Source organism: Lepidochelys kempii, chromosome 8, assembly GCF_965140265.1.
Source record: "Lepidochelys kempii isolate rLepKem1 chromosome 8, rLepKem1.hap2, whole genome shotgun sequence".
NCBI classification, from domain to species: domain Eukaryota; kingdom Metazoa; phylum Chordata; order Testudines; family Cheloniidae; genus Lepidochelys; species Lepidochelys kempii.
Genome location: NC_133263.1, coordinates 51,175,972 through 51,190,304, shown reverse-complemented (window position 1 = coordinate 51,190,304; position 14,333 = coordinate 51,175,972). Strand labels below are relative to the sequence as shown.

At 49.0% G+C, this 14,333-nt stretch overlaps 1 protein-coding gene across 1 annotated transcript; it reads right to left on the bottom strand.

Moving 5' to 3' along the window:
- Window positions 1-1,405: 1,405 nt before the first annotated feature.
- Window positions 1,406-13,690, bottom strand: LOC140916457 (uncharacterized). The gene is made up of 3 exons (XM_073358103.1): window positions 13,073-13,690; window positions 12,086-12,484; window positions 1,406-1,605 (listed from the first exon to the last, which is right to left on the bottom strand). The coding sequence occupies exons 1-3, from the start codon at window positions 13,653-13,655 to the stop codon at window positions 1,406-1,408; spliced, it is 1,182 nt and encodes a 393-aa protein (XP_073214204.1). The 5' UTR covers window positions 13,656-13,690.
- Window positions 13,691-14,333: the final 643 nt, after the last annotated feature.

The window sequence follows — 14,333 nt, the reverse complement described above, 5'->3', positions numbered from 1 at the left end:
GACTTGGGCTAATGGGGCTTGTGCTAGCGTTTTAAAAATAGCATAGACAACATGGTGAAGTTACATCTCAGACTTCGAAGACTAAGGAGGGGAGTGGGATTCAGAGCCTGAGCTCCTGCCCGAGCCACAACTCTACAGCTGTTTTTAGAGCACTAGCATGAGCCTGGCTAGCCCAAGTCTGTTGACCCAGGCTGGGAGGCTTGTTCCAAAATGGTGTGTTGACATACCTGTGGGGGCCAATTCTGAAGCAAGAGCCTCAGTACTAGAGGTACCCCCGTGTGAACCTCAGCAATCCCACTGCATGGCGCTGTCTGGAAACACTTTCTTCAGTGGAAATGCTGGGGGGTGCTGAGGGGAAGGAAGTTCTTGTGTGAAAGTCAGTGGATTGGGACTGGTTAATAAAGGGTAAAATATGTTCTGAGTTTTTCAAAAAAACAAAACAAAAACTTGTTTTCTTTGAAAGCTTTTGTGGAAATTTTAAGTCTTTTTTAATGAAACAAAAATTGTCATTTTGATTTTTGAAAAACCAAAACAATGTTAGTTTCAAAGGGTCAGTTTTTCCTTACCCCCCTCTGTTCTCTTGCTCTTTTCTGTGGGGGAGGGGAGATGAGAAAGAAGGGAGGGACCCTAATTAAAACCCTAGCAGGTTTTCATTTTTGATAAATGAGATCCCATTTTTCGGTACAAAGTTCAAAATGTTCATTTTGTTTCATCTCATTTAAACACAGGGAAAATTTTGACGGAAACACAAATTTTTCAGGAAAATTTGTTTCTTCGAAAAGGTGCTCCCCCCACCTTTAAACTTTTTTTATTACAAAATTTTGACTGGCTCTATCCAAGAGATCTGGGTTCCGTTTCCTGTGTGGGCCACAGGCTTCCTCTATGTGAACTTTGCCAAGTCACTCAATCTCTCTGGGCCTCATTTTCCTGTCTGTACAGTGGGGTAATAATTCTTTGTCTATTTGGGCTGCATTTTCTTTGAGGCAAGGGCTGCATCTCATTACGCATTTGCACAACAACAGGTGGTGTAAATCGCCTTGGCTCGGTTGAAGACAGTGGAGCTGGGTCCGTTCACGCCCTCCATGTCCCTGTGTATTTCTCAGCTATGTCTACACTGCAATCGCTGGGTGTGGTTAAATACTCTGGGTGGGGTAGACATACCCAAGCGAACTTTAATGTAGCTAGGTTAGATAGCTGTAGCAGTACGGGCTTTCATGTTGGCTAGCTCTGCAAGTTATTACCAAGGGTTCTGGGCAGACTTCAGTGTGGACATACCCTAAGCCTGCAAGTCTCACCTGGTACCATGCGTAATTCCCAGGCCTGCCTGACTGGAAATTCATTCACAGGCAAAGCACCTTTTGGAACAGATGCTGAGGTTGGAGGCGTGGGCAGAGGGGACCCATCCCTATGGCAAAGCACTGTGGGGCTGGTGCAGTAGAGAAGAAATGCTTGCCAGGCTGAAGCAGTCATCTCCCAAGTAGCCAAATGCTGCATGGGCTGGCAGATTGAGCAGGCTGGCCACCTTCTGCTTCCAGGCCCCGCCAACTCTGCTGCTTAGCTGCTCATGCGACAGCCCTGCTTCCCCATGCACACATGCCACCTCTTCTAAAAATAGCCAGGCAGGAGACGGAGCACAAAGCCACCGCAGATGGCTCAGAGTTCCACGCGCAGCCGAGTGTGAGACTCAAGACAGAGGCTGTCAGTTCCTTGCCTAAAGCCAGCCATGAAACCTCATTAAAAACAGTCTCCTCTTCCTCTCTCCCCACGCCCGGCTTGCCTGTGCTCAAGCGCCCTGATTATACATGCACTTTTAAGCAAGGAGCACTGACTTCCCCTTAATTGAGGCATAATAATTAGAGCATTAACACATTAGGAGGGTGAGACAGCATGTTTAGCTTTTGTGATTAATTATCTGAGGATTGTAATAAGTTGTTAAGACGTTAATTACTCTGGCATGTTTATTGCTCTAGATTGCAGAACAGACACTTTGTAGCGGCAAGTCAGTGCCTGTCGGAAAATGGGGCGGAGGGGGAGTGTGAGGGGCCATCTCTCCTCCTACAAAAGTTTTAGCTGATATTTAGTGAGGCCCCAGAGGTGCTGCGGTTCCTTTGTGCTGTATTTGAATGTGGCCTTTAACGACCACAGATTCCCATTTTCATTGCCTGGATTAAAAATCGCCTCGGAGGGAAGATGCTGAGGAGTGGCTGATGTTTGATTCCCTGGAGCAGGGCTGGTGGTGATATGTCGTATAGTGACTGGCAAGTTTGGCTTGTTCTTCATCCAGTCTCTTGTTCCCACAGTGTGAGAGATGGTGGTTCTCATTCTGGTTCCTACCAGGCAGGTGTCCACATCAGAAAGGCACCACCACACGAGGAAATGATGTCCCGCTACCCCCACCCCCTTCTTGGAAGTCTCAGCAGAGATCAAGGACTGACTGGGTATAGGAGCCTGTCCACCCCTGGAGGGGCATCACAGATGACCAGGTCTTAGCTATGCCTTGGCGTTTAAATGCTGTCCTGGGAGTGATCCCTCTTGTCTGCCGGAGCCCAAGGTCCGCACTTTTCCCAGGCTGGGTGTCACAACTCCAACCCTGAGCTTTTGAGCTCCAGTACTGCGTTTCTCACTGGCGCTCTCAGGAGCCAGTCCAGCTCAACTCAGACATAAGTGCTTTTCACAACAAGGTTGCATTTATTAGTCAACTGGAATTCAGCTTGAGAAAGTCCTTAGGTTAATATGGCACAGCCAAGCATAAGTCAGAATCCATATTTATTGTCAGGGTGTGTTCACTGTAAAGAACCAGGAGCCTCACAAATGAGTCGACTTGCATTGACTTACATTTCAACACAAGGATTACGCAGGACTCAGCACTCAGTTTGCTTCCGCTCTGTGGGCGGTAGTGTGATTTGGCACAATGCAGGGGCCTGTTTCTGTGGTAGCCTGTGGTCCACTGGGGCTTAGCATGTAGTCCAAGTTTCCCTGCAATGACAGGTGAAAGAACGGAAGACACTCCACCTGGTTTTAAAAGAAGAAAGCAAGTATGTTGCTTGAGACATTTAAGTTAATGGGACAGTGTAACATGATGGACGGACTATTTAGTAACGCAGGCCTACTCTGTTTAGTCTCCCTGGTTTAGGGGCTGAAACTCTGCATTGAGAATCAGTGCTGTTGCCAGTGGTGGATTTAGAGTTAGTGGGGCCCTGTGCTCAGCTTCATTTTTGAGGCCCCTCCTTGGGACCCAGCCAAGAAAAAGAACATTCTCCTATCTCCCACCCTCCACTCCCATTTTCATTCTTTTTTTCTTCATCTTCCTCCTGTAAGTAATAGCAAGTAAGTGGAAAATAAAGTGAGGTACCTGGATTGTTCTTGTATTCTAACTTACTTTTCCACAGACCACTTGAAAATCGCTGAGGGTCTTGGTGGACACTTAAGGATCTTTCCAAATATTGTTTGTACCATTAGCTAACTACAGTAAAGCACTTTGGATAAGAGCCCTTTATAAAAATTGTTTAAAAAAGTTGGGGTGCAGGGTCTGGCCAGAAGTTAGGGTGCGGGAGGGGACTCGGGGCTGGGGATGCCGGGGCTGGGAGGGAGTCAGGGTGCAGGAGCGGGCTGGGGGTTGGGGTGCAGGGTCTGGCCAGGAGTTGGGGTATGGGAGGGGGCTCAGGGCTGGGTCAGGGGGTTGGAGTGTGGAGCACTTATTTGGGGCAGCTCCTGTTTGGTGCGAGGACTGCAGGTGGGGATGTGGGGTGTGTGTGCAGGAGTCAGGGTGGGCAGGAGGCTGGGGAAAAATCCAAAATTTTAAATTTTGACAGAAACCCAGAAAATTTTGCTTTTTTGGGGGAAAAGGCAATTTTCATTCTTCTCCCCTTCCCCCACTTCCCTCTCCCACAAATGGTTTGAATGCAAAATGTCAGCCAGCAGTACCTAGGAGCCAGCCCCGAGAAGATCTTGTAGGGGAAACCTAAGAAGAGCCAAATGTAGGGCAGAAGCTTAGACCGTGTCATGTGGCGTGACTGCCTTTGATTGGTCAGGACAGATAGGTTTGTACACCCACTCAGGGCTTGTGTGCTTTGTTGAGGCCTTGGCAGAGACTCACAACCAGTTGCCCTCTTGGGTACATTACTGAGGGAAGAATAGGAGAGCTAAAAAGAAGCAGAAACACCCCCAAAAGCAGTGGAAGGGAAAAGCAGGGGCACATTCCCAACCCTTCCTCTTTGAATCTTGACTTATCTCTGCACAAGCATAGTGCATGACCGGGCTGACTGCCATGAGTTTGGGGTAGAGCCAGGGAGAAACTTCTGTCTAGGTCACGCTCATCTCGAGCTGGGGCAGAGTTCCAAGTAGAAACATGGTGATTAGTGCTGCTAGACGGAGCAATAACTTCCCTCTCTAGCTCCTCTGAGCAGGAGGGGGGAGAGCTAGTAACAGCTCTCTTCCTGCAGGGGAGAAGATGGGTGCTCTGGGACTTGTAGACTCAGGTTCCCCTCATTCTCCTCCAACTCTGCCAGGTTGGTTTCTAGACTGCAGCCTCCCCTGGGAGCAGGAAGCCCCTCGCTCTGAGGGCAACCTGAGTCCAGACTCCACTAGATGCTTTTGTCCCCTCTCGCAGCTCATTCTGTTGGAAGGAGGCAGTTGGGATTGTGTGAAGGGCACATTCAAAATGCTCAGTGCCCTCCCCTTTCCCGAAATACGAAGGCACAGAGGTACTCTGGGAAATAAATGGCAGGTAAATTAGAGTCAATCAAAGGAGGACATGTATCATCCAGCCTGCAGACAGCTGGTGAAGCTCACAGGGGAAGGTCACAGAATTTTGTTTCTTGGACTGGTGTTAAAAAGGAATGGACAATTGGGGTCAAATTTTTATAAAGGCAACACCCCCCGCACACCTGCTTTACAGGGGTGGTCACTTGGGGGTGCAGATCAGAGAGTGAGAAACACGAGCACTGAGATTTGCACCTGCAGGTCAGATTGCAGGCATGAGGATGTGTGCTCCAGTCTTGCAGGGGCAGTTTACAATCCCAGAAAGGGAGGCTGGGTTTCTAAAAATGTACCCTTTCCTGATCAATGTTTGTAATGAGCTGTGTGCCCAGATCGGGATAAGCTGACTGAGAAGGGATGGGGTCTGGAGGAGAGAGCTCTGCACCAGGGTCTAGTCCTGCCTCTGCAACTGAGCTGCTGGGTGACCTTGGGCAAGTCACCTTGCCTCCGTTTCCCCTTCTACTCTTTGCCTAGTAAGACTGCAAAGTTTTTGAGACAGGAACTGTCTTTCATGTACAGCACCAAGCACAATCTCGGTTGGGACCACTAAGGCCCTATTACGATGCAACTAATGAAGAAAAGGTCTCATGCTTCAGGGAAACTACTGACAAATCCAGTGGATAGGAAGAAATGTTCTGCTTCAAAGAATGGCACTGCATCATTAGCCATGTACATTATGCAGGAGTGGTCATCTTCCTCTGCAATATTGGTTATTGGCCACTGCAGGAAGCATGGTACTAGATCTGACACCTCTGATCCACTATGCTAGTTCCTACGTACCTAATCCTTGTTCTTCTTTACCCTGATTTCAAATGTAACCCATTTAAACTATTTTATGTATTGTTTAATTGTTCCAACAAACACAAGGTGGAAGGTGCTGTTATAAAATGAGGGTTAACTCTTCCACATGCACACCGAGGAATCTGATTGTGTCAGCAGAAAGGAATCTACTTACATTAGCAAAACGGGGCCCACAGCTTGCATCTCAGTAACCCAGATTTAATTCACTATTCACAATCATAGGTATGATTTGTGATTCTGAATATAGAAACTGTCAGCCTTGCATCCCTGCTAGACTCCTAAGAACTGAGGGGTCATGACTTGTGTGTTTTATCAATAAAAATATAATTTTCCCTAGATGTGCAATAAGGTTTTGGGTCTGACCTGTGCTCTCAGCATGATGCAGCATTAATGATCCTCCTGGCAGGTAATAAGCAGGCAAATATACACATTTTTTTGATAGCTCTGTTAGATTTTTGAGGATTGCTGACTTACTGGGCTACACTTAATTAGCAGAACTCATTTTCTCAAGTTTAACGGACTTACATTGAACTAGTGCTGCACTATTCACACTGATGTGATTGTTCCATTAACATTTCATGCATTGCCAGGCATATTCTCAGGTGCAACCCTTTAGCTCAAGGTGATGCTGCAATAACCAGATTAGATTGGTAGTGACAGGGCGCCTGGAAAATACCATTTTTAAAAAAAAAATCCTAGGCCTTAATTCACTCGTTCACCCAGATCTGTAAAGCAGGGACTTCAGCAGGTGCTTAAGAGCATCCCTGAATAAAGATTGACTTAAACACGTGCTTACATGTTTTGCTGACTTGAGGCCCTAATAGCAACATCAGATTGGCTATACTTGATCCATCTGGGTCACAGGAATGGCCACAAAGAAATAAAATAAAAGTGGCTTTGGGAATGTCTCTAGTTTAGTGGCAGGAGAGTCTCTATTGATGGAGACCACATTTTGCATGTTCTTTGTTAAAAATACTGTACATTGCTCATGGGGTGTGTGATGTGAGAACACCACTCCCAACCCAGTCTTCACATTCTATCAGAGCTGAGATGCTACATGAGATGCTACTAGATGTAGCCCTCTCCAACGTTTAAGCACTAGAAAGGATCAGTGCGCACTCTTACCCCCAACAATTGAACCAAACACTGGTGAGCAGCTTGAGGTATCCGTATAGTAGGCATCCTTCAGTCTCGCAAGACCATGGGTGTGCGCCCCTGAGAGGTAACTGATTTACTCAGTTGGTTTTATGGCAGCCGCGGCTGTGGCTGAAGAGACCCACTCGAGAGAGACAATCTCTGCCACATCTGTCACATTTAAAAGTGGTGTCTCGACCCCTTGGGCTCTGCCTTCTGCAAGCTATTTTTGCCTCTGCTACTCTGGACTGCTTCCCCTTTGCACTCCGGAGACCTTTGTTAAGATTTTGTTTCCAGAGGCTGTGGTCCTGAGTGTGATCTTCCCAGTTGCCCACATCCATGTCCATTTCTTTGAGGTCTCGCTTGCACACATCCTTGAAACACAATGTTGGGCATCCTTTGGGTCATTTTCCAGATGCCAATTCACTGTAGAGGATGTCCTTTGGGATGCGCCCACACATGCCCTAGCCAGCAGAGGGATCTCTGTTTGAGGAGTGTTTGCATGCTGGGTATGCTGGCCCGCTTGATCACTTCCATGCTGGTGACTCTGTCTCTCCAGGAGATTTGATGAAGTCAATGCATATGAAAGCTGTTGAGCCTCTTTTCCTGATGACAGTATAAGGTATATGTCTCCCTCCTGTACAAAAGTGTGCGGTATCTACAATAAAACTGCAACCATCACCCCACCAATGCCTGTCTCCTCCTTGGTATTTTCACTTCCTCCTTTCTCTTCCCCTGCTGCAACAATACAATTCACAGGAAGCAGACACTGTTGTCCATGCTCCTTGAGTGAAATGGATTGGGGTAGGGAGGTTCCAAGAACTCTTTACCCTTCAGCACCTCTCCTTCTTCTTAGGGTGTCTATGTGAAATTACCCAGACAACAGAGATTGTAACAGAAACCAGGTGTATTAAAAAGAGGGAGAAAATGGAGTGAAAGCAAAACATGTAGTGTGTTTAAAATGTCTAGATTTACCTTTCTCATGAGCCAAACTAGATGAGGTTGCAGGTAGGCAGAGGGGACAAACTGGGAAGTGAATAGTCTGTTCTTGGGAAATGTAATCTCCTCTCTGGTCCTTTTGGTCAGACTGGCACTGCTGCTTGCAATTTAGGTACCAACCTCTCTGCTATGTCCAGAGATCTTACTTGTCAAGCCCCTGCAACAAGGTAAGCTTGTATGTCTAGATATGCCGCTGCTGATCCAAGGCAGCTATTCCCACTTTCCAAAGCAGGTATCTCCAGTTACCTACACACCCAGTTGGGTGTATCTAATTTGCTAGGCCTCTTGTTTAAAATTCCCTGCAGAGTTTTTCTTTGGTCAGGCAAAAAGAATTAGGGTCAGGTCCCCAGACCCACCGTCACAATCACATTTAGAAAAAAATTGTTGAAAAAATGTGTTTTGGTGTCTCCTCCCCCAATTCTATGTTCTTCTTGCTGCCCCATTGCTGCAGACTAGCAAAAGAAGACCTCTGCCCTTATGCCCTGCCGCTGCTTCAAACTGTGACTCGGGGTATGTCTACACTACGAAATTAGGTCGAATTTATAGAAGTCGGTTTTTTAGAAATCGGTTTTATATATTCGAGTGTGTGTCCCCCCCACAGAAAATGCTCTAAGTGCATTAAGTGCATTAACTCGGCGGAGCGCTTCCACAGTACCGAGGCAAGCGTCGACTTCCGGAGCGTTGCACTGTGGGTAGCTATCCCACAGTTCCCGCAGTCTCCGCTGCCCATTGGAATTCTGGGTTGAGATCCCAATGCCTGATGGGGCTAAAACATTGTCGTGGGTGGTTCTGGGTACATATCGTCAGGCCCCCGTTCCCTCCCTCCCCCCGTGAAAGCAAGGGCAGACAATCATTTCGCGCCTTTTTTCCTGAGTTACCTGTGCAGACGCCATACCACGGCAAGCATGGAGCCCGCTCAGGTAACCGTCACCTTATGTCTCCTGGGTGCTGGCAGACGCGGTACGGCATTGCTACACAGTAGCAGCAACCCCTTGCCTTGTGGCAGCAGACGGTACAGTACGACTGGTAGCCGTCATCGTCATGTCTGAGGTGCTCCTGGTCGCCTCTGTGAGGTCGATCAGGAGCGCCTGGGCAGACATGGGCGCAGGGACTAAATTTGGAGTGACTTGAGCAGGTCATTCTCTTTAGTCCTGCAGTCAGTCCTATTGAACCGTCTTATGGTGAGCGGGCAGGCGATACGGACTGCTAGCAGTCGTACTGTACCATCTTCTGCCGAGCAGCCATGAGATGTGGATGGCATGCAGTCCTTCTGCACCGTCTGCTGCCAGCCAAAGATGTAAAAGATAGATGGAGTGGATCAAAACAAGAAATAGACCAGATTTGTTTTGTACTCATTTGCTTCCCCCCCTCCCCTGTCTAGGGGACTCATTCTTCTAGATCACACTGCAGTCACTTACAGAGAAGGTGCAGCGAGGTAAATCTAGCCATGTATCAATCAGAGGCCAGGCTAACCTTCTTGTTCCAATAAGGACAATAACTTAGGTGCACCATTTCTTATTGGAACCCTCCGTGAAGTCCTGCCTGAAATACTCCTTGATGTAAAGCCACCCCCTTTGTTGATTTTAGCTCCCTGAAGCCAACCCTGTAAGCGCCCCTCCCAGCGTCAGAGCAATGGCAAACAATCGGGCATCTGAGAGTGCTGTCCAGAGCACTCACAATGGAGCACTCTGATGGGGCTAAAACATTGTCGCGGGTGGTTCTGGGTACGTGTCGTCAGGCCCCCGTTCCCTCCCTCCGTGAAAGCAAGGGCAGACAATCGTTTCACGCCTTTTTTCATGAGTTACCTGTGCAGACACCATACCACGGCAAGCATGGAGCCAGCTCAGGTAACCATCACCCTATGTCTCCTGGGTGCTGGCAGACGCGGTACGGCTTTGCTGCACAGTAGCAGCAACCCATTGCCTTCTGGCAGCAGACGGTGCAATACGATTGGTAGTCGTCCTCATCGTGTCCGAGGTGCTCCTGGCCACGTCGGCTGGGAGCGCCTGGGCAGACATGGGCGCAGGGACTAAATTTGGAGTGACTTGACCAGGTCATTCTCTTTAGTCCTGCAGTCCTATTGAACCATCTTATGGTGAGCGGGCAGGCGATACGGACTGCTAGCAGTCGGTACTGTACCATCTTCTGCCAGGCAGGCAAGAGATGAGGATTGCTAGCAGTCGTATTGTACCATCTTATGCCAGGCAGGCAAGAGATGAAGATGGCTAGCAGTCGTACTGTACCATCTTCTGCCAAGCAGCCATGAGATGTGGATGGCATGCAGTCCTTCTGCACCGTCTGCTGCCAGCCAAAGATGTAAAAGATAGATGGAGTGGGTCAGAACAAGAAATAGACCAGATTTGTTTTGTACTCATTTGCCTCCTCCCCTGTCTAGATCACACTGCAGTCACTCACAGAGAAGGTGCAGCGAGGTAAATCTAGCCATGTATCAATCAGAGGCCAGGCTAACCTCCTTGTTCCAATAACAACGATAACTTAGGTGCACCATTTCTTATTGGAACCCTCCGTGCAGTCCTGCCTGAAATACTCCTTGATGTACAGGCACACCCTTTGTTGATTTTAGCTCCCTGAAGCCAACCCTGTAAGCCGTGTCGTCAGTCGCCCCTCCCTCCGTCAGAGCAACGGCAGACAATCGTTCCGCGCCTTTTTTCTGTGCGGACGCCATACCAAGGCAAGCATGGAGGCCGCTGAGCTCATTTTGGCAATTAGGAGCACATTAACCACCACACGCATTATCCAGCAGTATATGCAGCACCAGAACATGGCAACGCGATACCGGGCGAGGAGGCGACGTCAGCGCGGTCCCGTGAGTGATCAGGACATGGACACAGATTTCTCTGAAAGCATGGGCCCTGCCAATGCATGCATCATGGTGCTAATGGGGCAGGTTCATGCTGTGGAACGCCGATTCTGGGCTCGGGAAACAAGCACAGACTGGTGGGACCGCATAGTGTTGCAGGTCTGGGACGATTCCCAGTGGCTGCGAAACTTTCGCATGCGTAAGGGCACTTTCATGGAACTTTGTGACTTGCTTTCCCCTGCCCTGAAGCGCATGAATACCAAGATGAGAGCAGCCCTCACAGTTGAGAAGCGAGTGGCGATAGCCCTGTGGAAGCTTGCAACGCCAGACAGCTACCGGTCAGTTGGGAATCAATTTGGAGTGGGCAAATCTACTGTGGGGGCTGCTGTTATGCAAGTAGCTCACGCAATCAAAGATCTGCTGATATCAAGGGTAGTGACCCTGGGAAATGTGCAGGTCATAGTGGATGGCTTTGCTGCAATGGGATTCCCTAACTGTGGTGGGGCTATAGACGGAACCCATATCCCTATCTTGGCACCGGAGCACCAAGCCGGCGAGTACATAAACCACAAGGGGTACTTTTCGATAGTGCTGCAAGCTCTGGTGGATCACAAGGGACGTTTCACCAACATCAACGTGGGATGGCCGGGAAAGGTGCATGATGCTCGCATCTTCAGGAACTCTGGTCTGTTTCAAAAGCTGCAGGAAGGGACTTTCTTCCCAGACCAGAAAATAACTGTTGGGGATGTTGAAATGCCTATATGTATCCTTGGGGACCCAGCCTACCCCTTAATGCCATGGCTCATGAAGCCGTACACAGGCAGCCTGGACAGTAGTCAGGAGCTGTTCAAGTACAGGCTGAGCAAGTGCAGAATGGTGGTAGAATGTGCATTTGGACGTTTAAAGGCGCGCTGGCGCAGTTTACTGACTCGCTTAGACCTCAGCGAAACCAATATTCCCACTGTTATTACTGCTTGCTGTGTGCTCCACAATATCTCTGAGAGTAAGGGGGAGACGTTTATGGCGGGGTGGGAGGCTGAGGCAAATCGCCTAGCTGCTGGTTACGCGCAGCCAGACACCAGGGCGGTTAGAAGAGCACAGGAGGGCACGGTACGCATCAGAGAAGCTTTGAAAACCAGTTTCATGACTGGCCAGGCTACGGTGTGAAAGTTCTGTTTGTTTCTCCTTGATGCAACCCCCCGCCCCTTGGTTCACTCTACTTCCCTGTAAGCTAACCACCCTCCCCTCCTCCCTTTAATCACCGCTTGCAGAGGCAATAAAGTCATTGCTGCTTCACAGTCATACATTCGTTATTCATTCATCACACAAATAGGGAGATGACTACCAAGGTATCCCAGGAGGGGTGGTGGAGGAGGGAAGGAAAATGCCACACAGCACTTTAAGCACAGCACTTTAAAAGTTTACAACTTTAAAATTTATTGAATGACAGCCTTCTTTTTTTTGGGCAATCCTCTGTGGTGGAGTGGCTGGTTGGCCGGAGGCCCCCCCACCGCGTTCTTGGGCGTCTGGGTGTGGAGGCTATGGAACTTGAGGAGGAGGGCGGTTGTTTACGGAGGGGCAGCAGTGGCAGTCTGTGCTCCAGCTGCCTTTGCTGCAGCTCAACCATACACTGGAGCATACTGGTTTGGTCCTGCAGCAGCCTCAGCATTGAATCCTGCCTCCTCTCATCACGCTGCCGCCACATTTGAGCTTCAGCCCTCTCTTCAGCCCGCCACTTACTCTCTTCAGCCCACCACTTACTCTCTTCAGCCCTCCACCTCTCCTCCCGGTCATTTTGTGCTTTCCTGCACTCTGACATTATTTGCCTCCACGCATTCGTCTGTGCTCTCTCAGTGTGGGAGGACAGCATGAGCTCGGAGAACATTTCATCGCGAGTGCGTTTTTTTTTCTTTCTAAGCTTCACTAGCCTCTGGGAAGGAGAAGATCCTGTGATCATTGAAACACATGCAGCTGGTGGAGAAAAAAAAAGGGACAGCGGTATTTAAAAAGACGCATTTTATAAAACAGTCGCTACACTCTTTCAGGGTAAACCTTGCTGTTAACATTACATACATAGCACATGTGCTTTCATTACAAGGTCGCATTTTGCCTCCTCCCACCGCGTGACTACTCCCTCAACCTTCCCCCCTCCCTGTGGCTAACAGCGGGGAACATTTCTGTTTAGCCACAGGCAAACAGCCCAGCAGGAATGGGCTCCTCTGAGTGTCCCCTGAAGAAAAGCACTCTATTTCAACCAGGTGACCATGAATTATATCTCACTCTCCTGAGGATAACACAGAGAGATAAAGAACGGATTTTGGTTGAATGCCAGCAAACATACACTGCAATGCTTTGTTCTACAGTGATTCCCGAGTACGTGTTACTGGCCTGGAGTGGTAAAGTGTCCTACCATGAAGGACGAAATAAGGCTGCCCTCCCCAGAAACCTTTTGCAAAGGCTTTAGGACTACATCTAGGAGAACCGCAAATGCCAGGGCAAAGTAATCCTTTCACATGCTTGCTTTTAAACCATGTATAGCATTTTAAAAGGTACACTCACCAGAGGTCCCTTCTCCGCCTGCTGGGTCCAGGAGGCAGCCTTGGGTGGGTTCGGGGGGTACTGGCTCCAGGTCTAGGGTGAGAAACAGTTCCTGGCTGTCGGGAAAACCGGTTTCTCCGCTTGCTTGCTGTGAGCTATCTACAACCTCCTCCCCATCATCATCTTCTTCGTCCCCAAAACCTACTTCCGTATTGCCTCCATCTCCATTGAAGGAGTCAAACAACACGGCTGGGGTAGTGGTGGCTGAACCCCCTAAAATGGCATGCAGCTCATCATAGAAGCGGCATGTTTGGGGCTCTGACCCAGAGCGGCTGTTCGCCTCTCTGGTTTTCTGGTAGGCTTGCCTCAGCTCCTTCAGTTTCACGTGGCACTGCTTCGGGTCCCTGTTATGGCCTCTGTCCTTCATGCCCTGGGAGATTTTCACAAAGGTTTTGGCATTTCGAAAACTGGAACGGAGTTCTGATAGCACGGATTCCTCTCCCCAAACAGCAATCAGATCCCGTACCTCCCATTCGGTCCATGCTGGAGCTCTTTTGCGATTCTGGGACTCCATCATGGTCACCTGTGCTGATGAGCTCTGCATGGTCACCTGCAGCTTGCCACGCTGGCCAAACAGGAAATGAGATTCAAAAGTTTGCGGTTCTTTTCCTGTCGACCTGGCCAGTGCATCTGAGTTGAGAGTGCTGTCCAGAGCGGTCAGAATGGAGCACTCTGGGATAGCTCCCGGAGGCCAATACCATCGAATTGTGTCCACAGTACCCCAAATTCGAACCGGGAACGTCGATTTAAGCGCTAATCCACTTGTCAGGGGTGGAGTAAGGAAATCGATTTTAAGAGCCCTTTAAGTCGAAATAAAGGGCTTCACTGTGTGGACGGGTGCAGGTTTAAATCGATTTAACGCTGCTAAATTCGACCTAAAGTCCTAGTGTAGACCAGGGCTCAGGAGATCTGCTTATACCTGTTTGTTCTCCTTCACCAGCCACCTTAAGTAGTGCTGCAGTGCCACGTGTTAGGAAGATGGGATTGCACTCAGTTCAGTGGTCCATCCAATTCCGTCTCCTGACTCCAACAACAGCCCCACTGCCTAATGCCTCAGAGGACGGCAACAAGCTGGATAAGTAAGAAGGCCCAGAATGTAGGACTGGTGTGAAGAATTGACAGAAGGGACAACATATGCAACTACTGGAGACTGAATGTTTCTCTGACGCTATCCATCCCTTTTATGGCCCTACTAACAAGTCTCCCTGTGACCTGCGAGAGA

Bases quoted from the DNA above. Each gene is read 5' to 3' on its own strand.
- LOC140916457 (XM_073358103.1), bottom strand. From the start codon at position 13,655: ATGCAGAGCTCATCAGCACAGGTGACCATGATGGAGTCCCAGAATCGC. The intron at 12,485-13,072 runs GTGAGTGTACCT...TTTCTCCACCAG, and splicing joins AGGCGGAGAAGGGACCTCTG to CTGCATGTGTTTCAATGATC. The intron at 1,606-12,085 runs GTAAACAACCGC...GGCTATTTTTAG, and splicing joins ACTGCCACTGCTGCCCCTCC to AAGAGGTGGCATGTGTGCAT.